Consider the following 10,922-nt stretch of genomic DNA (forward strand, 5'->3'; position numbering starts at 1 on the left):
CAAAACAAAACAAACCCAAACAAACAAAAAAAAAGAAGAAAGAAATGTCATAAGAAGGCAAAGAACAAACAAGTTCTGTAATAGTTTGCATGTTAGATTTTGGTTTCAGGATTAATCCTGCTTGCATACATGTGTGCTGGCAAGTTGGGAAGCAAACTGCCTCTTTTACCAGCTGGGAAGAAGCAGCATAAGCTAGACTGCTCTGGTTTTATACTTTAGGTTTTCTTAACAACTAAATCCTTCTTTTCAGAGTATCAGTTACAGATAAATTCATATGTACATGCTTGGGAATGGTCTTGTAATGAAAGGTTAAGAAGGAAAACATGCACAGAAGAAGGGGCTGAGGTAATTTAGCCTGCATTTAAAGAGCAGCTCAGACATGTGGATGTGAAAATGATGGAAACCCCCTGCAGCTGCCCACTCCATGCCTGCCTGTTCCTTGGTGTGTTAACACTAGCTGGGCATGTTAGAGGCATCACAAATCCCAGGCCTTGAAGGACTGGAGCAGCAGAACCTTGCTTCTTTCCTGCAACAGCTGATTTAGGAAGTTTTTCCCTGTCAGGAATTTCCCCGGCCCGTGTCAAGCTGTGCTTTCCAAACAGCTGATTTAGGAAGCTTTTCCCTGTCAGGAATTTATTTCCCCGGCCCGTGTCAAGCTGTGCTTTCCCTCCCCATTCTTGCTCTCAGGATGCAGCATTATTACAGCCTCCCATGCAGTTGTGAAGGGCACCTGGCATGTCCTGCTTGCTGCTGGGGCTCCCCTCACGTCCCTTTTGTCCTGAGGCCTCTCTGGAAGCTGCTCCCTGCATTGACTCCTGCTCTGGCCCTGAGAGCTGGATCAGAAATGTGCTCCTCCAGCACCCAGAGTCATTGCCACACGTGCTGGTTTGCATCTCTTCCCAGTTTGTGTTCTCTTGCCAGCTGGAGTCCACTGCCCCATACCTGGCACCAAGAGCTATTGCCTCTGTTTGGACTTGGTTTCCAGAAAGCAGCTGTCTGGAGACATAGGTTCCCTGTGAACAAGGCACAGGTTTTCTCCCAGAACTGGTGCGGTTTCGAGGGGAGCAAACAGGGAGGGATCTTGGGTTTCTTCCACAGCAGATTCCCAGGTGAAGTTTTTTTCCCTAGCACTAGGTTGGAAATGTCTGAAAAGCCTCTGCAGGCAAGGAGGGGTCCCTGCTGAGAGCATGTCCCAGCCATATCTCTTGGGTGCTGCCTGTGCATGCCCAGTCACACATCACTGTGGCCAACTCTGGGCTAATCCCAGCTCTGAGCATGACCCTGTCTCGTTATGGCAGAAGGATTGTGTTACAGCAGGAGCAGTCACTTAGGAACTGCTTTCCCAAGCACACACGTGATGCTCTTGGCCCTGTGTTATGATGATGTTTATTTGCTTCTTTTCTTGCTCCAATTTTTTTTTTTTCTTTCCAAAAAGATTGTTGGCCAGAGGCAGTGAACACCATGTGTCTGGTCAGTGTCTTCATTCTGCCTTGTCCTCTCTGTTGCTCTGTGTGATCCCAGCAGTGTAGTCTTGCTAACCACAGCTCCTAGATTCCTGGTTTGAGATCCTTTCCCTTTTTGAGACCCTTTTCACCAGCATGCCATGGTGGTGGCCACAGCAGTACCTAGGAGCTTTTCTGAATCATATAGACTTACTGAAAGGAGTAGAGGGCCATGGTTACAGCTCCAGGCTCCAACTTGGAGGACGGGAGTAAATACTCTTGCAGTATTTACTGTCGTGTCCCATGGGGAGAAGGTAGTGGGGCCCATAGAAGCAGCTCGTGGAGGACCATTATGTCCTGAATGGACTGGGCACATCTCTCCTCAGAAGACACGAAAAGCTTGATTGCCTCTGTTGCTGGGAAGTTCCCTGGGGCTGGTTCCCAGCTGTGCCTGAGCGAGCAGAGGGTCCTTAGGCCCAGGGCTGGCACAGGGGCCCCCTGCTTTTCCCAGGAGGTGTTGGCATCACCCCTCTCCAGCCAGGTCTCTGTGGTGGCTGCGGAGGCATCTTCGTGCCAACACAAACCCCTCTCCTGCTTCTGCTTCCCCGTGCCCGGCGGTGGCAGGAACCTGCGCTCAGCGCTCCCTCCTCACCAGCCACCCGGGGACAGACAGACAGACAGGCAGCCTGAGGTCCCATCTCCAGCCAGCCCTGACTGCAGGGCACTGCTGCCAGGGCAGGGCACTGCTGCAGCTCTGCTTTGCAGGCACAGAAGTAGGTGTTTCGGGAGGTGATGGATGTGCCGCAGCAGTGCAGGGTGCTGGGCTCACCCTCCTGCTTTTCCCCACCCTGCTGCAAATCCCTGAGCTCTGCTGCTGGCTCAGGTAGCTCACACTGTGGTTTGGCTTCATCCTGCTGCTCTCTGGGGCTGGCTCTGTCTGGGGGGACCAGGGAAGGTCAGTGGTTTTTGGGCTCTCTGGGACAGGCAAATCTTTTGCTTGCGTTCCTGGCAGCAGCAGTCACGGGGAGAGGCTTTTTGAGGGGGACATGAAGGAAGAAATAGCTGTGTGAGCTTTGCAGGTCCTGTTTCCCAGTGGGGTCAGACTTCTGAGTGGGCTCTCACAGATTTTCTGATGTCCCAATTGGCAGCTTTTGGTGGGAATGTCTGTGGGACTTTTTCTTTCTGCCCTGCTGCTAATGTTTATGGGTTTTCTAAGAACATAAAACTTTTGTCTGACCCAATTTGGTGAGAATTTGTCAACGTACCCAGAAGTTGTTGGGGGAGAGGACAGATGGACAAACGTGAGCACGTCCCAGAGCAGTGTGAAGGCAAAGTTCACATTGCTCTAGGAAAAATGGTTAAAAATAGGTCCTCAATTATTTCCCATAAATAGTTCCAGGCTCAATATTCAGGCAGTTCTGCTGAGGCTGTCTAGGCTGGAGCCTACTATTTTGCCTCATGCCCCTCCATATCTGACCTCTGTGGGTGTAATTTAATGATGTTTTTTTCTAATATTTTCATGCCTCTTGTCAAGTTTCCCTCAGCATTTTTCAAGGGAAGGGTGAACATGTGTGCTGCACTCTGCTATGAAATCCTGAAGTGCTGCACTTCCAAGGTGTCCTCCACAAGGAATGAAGCCTCTGCTCTTCTTTATCTCCTGATGAGAAATAACTTTGAGTTCACCAAAAGGAGAACATTTCTGAGAACACATCTTCAGGTCAGTGACTGGGAAAAAGGTAGAGAGCAGAACATCTCAGACTTCATGAACAGATATTTCAATATAACTATGTCACATCATGTTTGCAGAGGATCTTGCCATTGTTATATGGACAAAAATCCTCTTGATTTCCAGGCTTTGCCTAATTCTTGTTTCCAGTGACTGGCTCAGGGCCCTCTGGGTAGAATACACTGCCATCAAGAACTCCAAGCTGTTGAGTTTTTGGAGTCCTAGACACAAGACATGTCTCTGCCCCAGAGCCTGCCAGGGCCAGAGTAGAAGGAACAGCAAGAGGAGCTGCCTTTGAGGCAGGAAGAGGGAATTTTTGGGAGCTGCCTTTGCAGGGTTGTCTTTTTTGAAGCAAATTCAGATACTTGAGGGCACAGGTGAATACCATCTGGGTTGTAATGAATCACAGAAGAAGGTAATTAATGTGCAAACAATATTATGATTGTTATATTGTCAATTCTATGAACTTGCTGTTCAGCCAAGCAGTTTGTCTTTGGGAGTTGTGACAGCAAAGCCACAACAACTGCCATTGCTTGTGTTGTGGGAAAGGCCTGTTTTTCTGTGAGTGTTTTGTGCAACTGTGATAATAAAACTCCTCTATTAGGGCTCATTTAATGACAGTCCTTCCCTGTCCCAACAGATAATAATTGCAGTGAGCCAGTTAATAGCAGATGTGGCCCTCAGTGGTGGGACTAGGTTTCAGGACTCCTTGCTCATCATTAACAACTTTGCAAACAGTGACAGGCCCATGAAGGTAAGTTGGAGACCTTAAACCTCATCATGTGCCATCAGCCATTAATGCAAGACTGGGGACACACTCAAGGAAATAATGCTGAAGTGTCAGGCTAATGATTGGAACTATGATTTATAAGCTCATGCTGGGCTGTGTTTGCTCAGTAAACAAGTGTTATGTCAACAGCCAGAGGGTGAGCTGCTCAGGCAGGTCATGCTCCATCCATGAGGCCTCACCCCAAGAAGAGTCAGCTCTGCAATTCAGGTTACACTTTGCAAAGTGTGCTGCTTGCAGGGGTGTCCAAAGAGCCTTCCAAGAACTTCCAGCTTTGAGAGGAATTAAGAGGGATGCTCTGGTACTTCTGTTGCCTGAAGGTGAATATTTAGCAGGCGTTCATTTTACTTAATTGAGCACCAGTAATGTGAGGAAGCACTCTTTTGTGGAGATTAATTGTTCTGTTTCTTTGGAAAATGATTGTCTGTCTTTGTACTAGAATTAATAGCTCTTACTCTACCCATTGAACAGTGTATCATCACTGCAACTTGCTGCTTTGCACACAGTCTAGCTGCCAAAATAGGCGTTTTTACAGTTCTGTGGTTATCCTGTGACCTGAAGATAGAATGGCAACCTCAGTTAGGTGTTGGATTGTACTATAACAAAGTTACAGTTAGGATATACCTGGCAAAAACTCCAGTTCTCTTCTGGGTGCAGGTGTTTATAAGGGTTCCACTGAGCCATATTTTGCTCATCATGTTTTACATCACCAGACCATCATTATACCCAGTTTATGTAAGTGCAAGAGAGGTTTAATTCACTGGAGAGGATGCCATGCACAGCCACAGGGATAGCCAGGCAGCAGGAGCCTGAGAGGCAACCTGAGCCAGGCTGATCATGGAGGGGAAAAGGGTGAGGAGGGGCCTAACTGCTGTTTTCCTTTACTGAAAGGGAGGTTATGGAAATGAGGAGATCAGGCTTCTCTCAGAGGTGTGGAGTGGCAGGGCAAGAGTCAATGGGCACAAATTGCTGCAAGGGAAATTTCAACTTTAGAAAAACATCTTTCCCAATAGCATGGAGCAGCCCTGGGGCAGGGCCCAGAAAGGAGATGGGAATTCTATCCTGGGAGATGATAAAACTTGGCTGGACAAGCCTTGCTCAACTCACTGATGGCCCTGCTCTGAGCAGAGGATCAGACTGCAGCCTGTGTTTCTTTCTCTATTACATTCCTGTGGTGGGAAGCTCTACAAATGCCATCACTGCTTTAGGAATGAAAGGGTGACCACATCAGAGATTAACAAGCCAGATGTTGGATGACATGAAAAATACTTCAGGCATGGCTTATGGTCCCATCCTGGGACATTCACAGGCATGGAGCACTTTGACTCACTCTCACACCAGCTCCTCAGGATGTCCCAAGTACCTGGAACAACCAACCTGGTATCCTGCCCATGACCAGGAGAGACTGGCCCTGTTCATGCCCAGGTTGAAGTGCCTCTGGTTGCACATGGAACACTGCACATGCTGTGCAGTGGGAGTTCAAACAGCAAAAGCCACAGTTAGTCTTACCTCCAATGTTCTCAGCATTTTCAGGTTGGCAGTAAGTGGCTGAAAAGGTATCAAAGTTGTTGGTTTTTTTCCCTCTGGCAAGGCCTGGAACACCATTCAGTTCTGTATTTTATTCTAATTAGATTTGTTTTGTGTCAGGCAACTGCGTTTCCTTCCGAAGTCAAAGATTTGACAAAGAGAATCCGCACAGTGCTCATGGCTACTGCTCAGATGAAGGAACATGAGAAGGATCCAGAAATGCTGGTAGATCTGCAGTACAGTTTAGCCAAATCCTATGCAAGTACCCCAGAGCTCAGGAAAACATGGCTGGACAGCATGGCAAAGATACATGTGAAAAACGGAGACTTTTCAGAGGTAATTCGTGTACCTGAGGCCCTGGTGCACAGCCAGGCAGATGTACAGGTGAGCTTCTAATTTTCCCTTTGTGCTTTGCAGGCAGCCATGTGTTATGTCCATGTAGCAGCCCTCGTTGCAGAGTTTCTGCACAGGAAAAGTAAGTGTGGGCTGCTCGGGAGGCACAAGGGAGGGTCAGGGGGGCTGGAGGGGGATCAGAATCCTTTTAAAGACAAGTCTCTCTCGATTTGATCCATGATTGTTTTTGAAACAAGCTAAAAAAGGAAAACAATCATGCAGTGGAGAAAGCTAGAAGAAGAAGAGTATGTTTTAACAAAGGAATCCAGGTGTTCATACACAGGCCAGGTCTGCCTGGACAGTCATGTTGTCATGTTGCTGAGTCAAATAACAACCAGTGCATCATGTCTTGGGTTAAATGTTCAGTTATATTTTATATTTGGAAATATGCTCACAGGGGAAGCCCATGTTAAAAACTGGCTGTCAATATGTTCATCAGAAGTATCACTATGGACACTGTATAAAAACTAGAATAAACCAGTCAAAATTCAGTCCAAAAATGAGACAATGGCCTAACTGTACAAATATGTAAAGGACAATAAAAAAAATAAAGAGAGTGTTGTGGTTTAATGCAAAACAGGAAGGAAGGGCAGACTTGTGTGTTCCTAAGTAACACAACTTTGCAGGTTTTCTTTTAAATGTCTCTTCCACGGTTGAGATATTGACCCAATTTCTCATTTCCATTTGTAATTGTTGAAGTGGACACTTAACACTTCAGAAAGTTAAGGCTGCATTAAAGCTGGAAAGGTTCTCTAGTGCCTTGCTCAGGGGTCTGGAGTCCCTCCAAGTTTGTGTTGGCTAAGTAGGAAAGATCAGGACTTGTTTTTCTGATAAGTATACATGGCTGCAGAAGGGAGAGTATTGAAAGTTGGCAATTCTTTATTTGTACCCTGGAGGCTTCTCACCACAACCAGTGGGAAAGGAGAACTTAAAAAACAGAAGAAGAACAAATCCAGAGGAGAATCAAGTGAATACTTCGAGTTCTTTCTGTCACAGGCAAAGCTGGAAAGGGTTTGGTAAAGGCAGAACTGCTCAAAATTTTGGGGTACATAAAGACTGTTCTTTCTGCTGGGACTGTAAAGTCCTGTACACGTACTACCTAGTCCCCCAGCATCCAAAAATAGCTTTCACCTTGCATCTTCTGTGCAAAAATGTACCCTTGTTATTCTCTCCTGACTTAGAGCTCTTTGCAGCCCATTAGATTGGTCAAAGATTGCTTCCAGAAAGCACACTGAGAAGTCTGTTGTGCTTGGTGTTAGTTAGTTAGGTAGTTAGTTAGGTAGTTAGTTAATTAGTTAGGCAGCAGTGTTAGGAATTACTCCCATGGCAAATAGCTGTGGAGGTCCTGATGTGTCCAGTCTTACATAAAAAATCAGTAGCAGAAATGGGAATCAGGTTCCCTGCTCCTTATAGGACTTTGCTGGCTGCTACACTGCTTCCCTGGCCATGGAAGCATGACACATTTGGGATGCATTATTCCACTAATCCATGTGCTTTGTCCTGCTACAGAGCTCTTCCCCAGTGGATGCGCTGCCTTCAGGAAAATCACCCCCAACATTGATGAGGAAGGTGCAATGAAAGATGATGGTGGGATGATGGATGTACATTACAGTGAGGTGAGATCCTGTAGTGCAGGCTACAGGATGTTTGAGAGCTGATTGGGATTTAGTTTTGGTGTTTGTTGTAGTGGGCTCTAACAAATTGTAGTTGTGAACTGTGAGGAATATTGTTCCATGGCATTTTCCCAAGAGGAATCTGCACTGAAGGATTTTCTGTGTACAATTCAGACAGGTAAAACTGGTGCTTAGTTCCTGGTTCCTTTGAAAGGCTTTCGTAGCAGCTTGAAAACGTTACACCACAGCCTTTGCCTGCCATATTATGCAAATGCTCATTCCAGCTGCACAAGGCAGCACAGCTTGGTATTTCTGAGGAGGGATGGAATGCAAGTCAAGCTCTGCCAAGTGAGAAGTTAACTTAGGTTCTTCTTGAGTTACGGCTGTGCAGCAGGACACCATGGTAGCAGAACAATCCAGGAACCAGACCATGGCACTGGGGAAGTGGGTAGAGTCATAAAGTCTCACAATTATTTCTGCACCATTCCTGTACAACTGCACTGGGGGGCCACGTGGCTGAGCAATGTGGCCCTGCAGCCCAGCTGCCCACTTGCCCATTCATCAAGACCAAGTTTGAGGATCCTTAGCATCACATCCCACAGCTATTGCACACATGTTCCTTGGATGTTCTTCTTCCTTCTTCTTCCTTCCATGTTCTTTGACATGTACCCCTGACTTCCAGTGCTGTCATCTCCCTACCCTCCCAGAATTTTGTCATTCTTCTGGGAAATGAGTTAAATAACCAAGACATATTTCCTGGGTATTGTGCTAACAATTTATTAAGCATGAATTAGCTTCTACAAAATAACTTCTTTTTTTTTTTTTTCCAAAAAAACCTTTAGAATACCTTTGGAAAAGCCAGAAACACACAGGATTTAAACTTCTGGAACTGCAGCTGTTTATATTGGAGCCTGTTAAAGTATCTGAAGTTAAAATGGTTTTCTCTTCTAACTTTGTCTGTAATTAACAACACCCATTTGGCTGCTCTCATAGGAAGTGCTGGTGGAGCTGCTGGAGCAATGTGTAGATGGCCTGTGGAAAGCAGAACGTTATGAAACCATTTCTGAAGTTTCCAAGCTGATCATTCCTATTTATGAGAAGCGGCGTGAATTTGAGGTAGGCACCTTGAACCAGTTTCTGCTATCAGGGCTTCATTGTTGAACTTGGGAGTGAATGAGTTGGTGTCAGTAAAGCACACAGTTCTTCATTGCTGGTCATTAAACAAACCAGTACAAGCAGTGGCCTGGGGGATGACTATTAAAGTTGAATCCATGGAAGATATCTTTAATGAATAATTCTCACCTTCCTTCCCCTCAAAGAAAGCTGTCATCCTCCCATATGCTCACCAAAGGCAGATTCTTTTTGAGGCTTTAGCTTTTTAGGGTTAAAAACAGAGTGAGAACTGTTCAAAGGACTAGATCTTCAGATAGTTCAATCAGAAGTGGAGAGGCAGGAAGGAAGCAGTTACCAACCCTCTCCCTTGCTCCTTCCCAGCATCTGCTTCCACCCATTGCTTTGACCTGTGCTTTGGAGAGGCTGCTGCTCCACTGCTGACCAGCACTCCTCTTACTCTCCCTCTCCCATGACCCTCTCCACATCAGGACAGCATCCAACTGTATAATTGAAGCTCAAGGAAGCTTTGATCTATTTTTTTCATTATAAAGCTGGTTTCAATAAAAAAATAATTTGTGGGTTAAGCACTGCAAGCTGCTCTTCCCTTTAAGGCTGGGTGAGGGAAGGTGCTGAAGCAGTAGGTTCAGGCTTCTCTCTAAGGATCATGGTGCTACTGCAGGCTACAGTACCTTGCAGACCTGAAGCTAAGCATGTGCTTAAAACTGAGGGTCTTTTCAAAGAAAACTGCACGAGTTCAACTTCTTTAGAAATTCAAGTTTGACTTCTCCTAAAGATTGTATCCAGATACCACAGTAGCTTCCAGTGTTAGCTGGTTTCCTGCTTGCAAAATTCTGCTTTCATCATGTCAAGATTTGATTTCCAGAAACTTACTCAGCTGTACAGAACACTCCATGGAGCATATGCTAAGATACTGGAAGTAATGCACACAAGGAGGAGGCTTCTTGGAACCTTTTTTAGAGTGGCCTTCTATGGACAAGTAAGTATAAACACCAGGTCTCCATCTTCCCCCCACCAGGCACCCTGGCCCCTAGAGCTGCTGCTCTTTAGATCTTAAGCTGAAGAGCCTGTAAGTTGTTCTGGTGCATCCACTGGCACATCTGCATGAATGTTTTGGTATTGTACCCTTGAGGTGTGGGCTCATCTCTCTCTCCAGGAGCACTTGATTTATTGTAAAGTGTTATAAAGTTAGTGGGCTTTTCATAAAAAAAAAATAATCAGCAGTTAAGAAATGGCTCAGTGGGTTCAGAAAACACCAGGGGGGAGGTGTAGTTATAGTTACTGTAAGTTACACAAACACAATTTAGTATATATAGTAGTAATATACCACAATATAGTAGCTAACCAGTAACAGTAGATAGCCATAGTATATAAACAATAGTAGTAACAGACATTTTCTTCTAGACATAATTGCTGCTCCCTTCTAGATTTTAGTGCAGCAAAAGGTTATCAGAGAATCTGTATCAGTGTTGGCTGTGTACTTGTAGAGGTATAGGGTGTATTTTGTTAGCTGAGGTAGTTGGAAAAATGTCCAAGATCTGGAGCTCAGAGTCACAAGAAGAAGCATCATCTTATCTGATGAAGTCTTCTGAGCCTGAAAGCTTTGTTGGGTTTTTTTCCTAATGAAGTGGGTTACCCCTCATCTACCTCGTGCCTCTGAACTATCTGCTTCTGCCCAGAATCCCAGGGGATATGCAGGACCCCTCTTTCGAAAATGCTATGTAAATGATATTGGCCCTGCCTTTCCTGGTTCCTTCTTCAGAAGGGATGGTGAATACCCCTGAAACCATCAGGGGTTTGTACCTTTGCAGACCACAGTCATTCCTCACCCAACGTATCTGAGCATTGACTTTTGCTGCAGCAAACATACATTTTATTTTTCTCCTCATTATACCTTCAGCTTTGAGTATGAAAGTACATAAGGTTAGCAATAAAAGGAAACAACTGCTCACTTGGTGTTTTCTAGAAGCTGTAGAAATAACTGGATCAGCTCCTAAATGGAGCTGTGTAACAGGGCATCCTGACAACCAATTCTTTATCCAGTTATGCACTTTCAAGTGATGCCAGCTACACAGAGATAGTTTGAACACTCTGTCACAACTTCTGACTGGAACAGCTCACCAAAGCATGAAGCCTTCATGCTGTTTCCATTACAGGGAGGAGTGCAGATGCAGGCATAACCTTTAGTTCAATTTTGTCTCTATTTACAGCAAATACACCAAGTTCCACTTCCCTGAATACAAGAGGAATCAAAGCAGAGGGGATAGATAGATAGATAGATAGATAGATAGATAGATAGATAG

At 45.4% G+C, this 10,922-nt stretch overlaps 1 protein-coding gene across 1 annotated transcript in view; it reads left to right on the plus strand.

Annotated features, from left to right (window-relative positions):
• DOCK11 (dedicator of cytokinesis 11) overlaps window positions 1-10,922 on the plus strand; it is a 63,980-nt gene that overhangs the window by 46,733 nt on the left and 6,325 nt on the right. Inside the window, exons 41-47 of the mRNA XM_010004763.1 lie at window positions 2,977-3,159; window positions 3,809-3,922; window positions 5,603-5,818; window positions 5,900-5,957; window positions 7,385-7,491; window positions 8,482-8,604; window positions 9,485-9,598. Coding sequence (XP_010003065.1) covers window positions 2,977-3,159; window positions 3,809-3,922; window positions 5,603-5,818; window positions 5,900-5,957; window positions 7,385-7,491; window positions 8,482-8,604; window positions 9,485-9,598 — 915 coding nt within the window. The remainder of the gene's footprint in view (window positions 1-2,976; window positions 3,160-3,808; window positions 3,923-5,602; window positions 5,819-5,899; window positions 5,958-7,384; window positions 7,492-8,481; window positions 8,605-9,484; window positions 9,599-10,922) is intronic.

Source organism: Chaetura pelagica, unplaced genomic scaffold (assembly GCF_000747805.2).
Source record: "Chaetura pelagica isolate M959 unplaced genomic scaffold, ChaPel_1.0 scaffold129, whole genome shotgun sequence".
Classification (NCBI taxonomy): Eukaryota; Metazoa; Chordata; class Aves; order Apodiformes; family Apodidae; genus Chaetura; species Chaetura pelagica.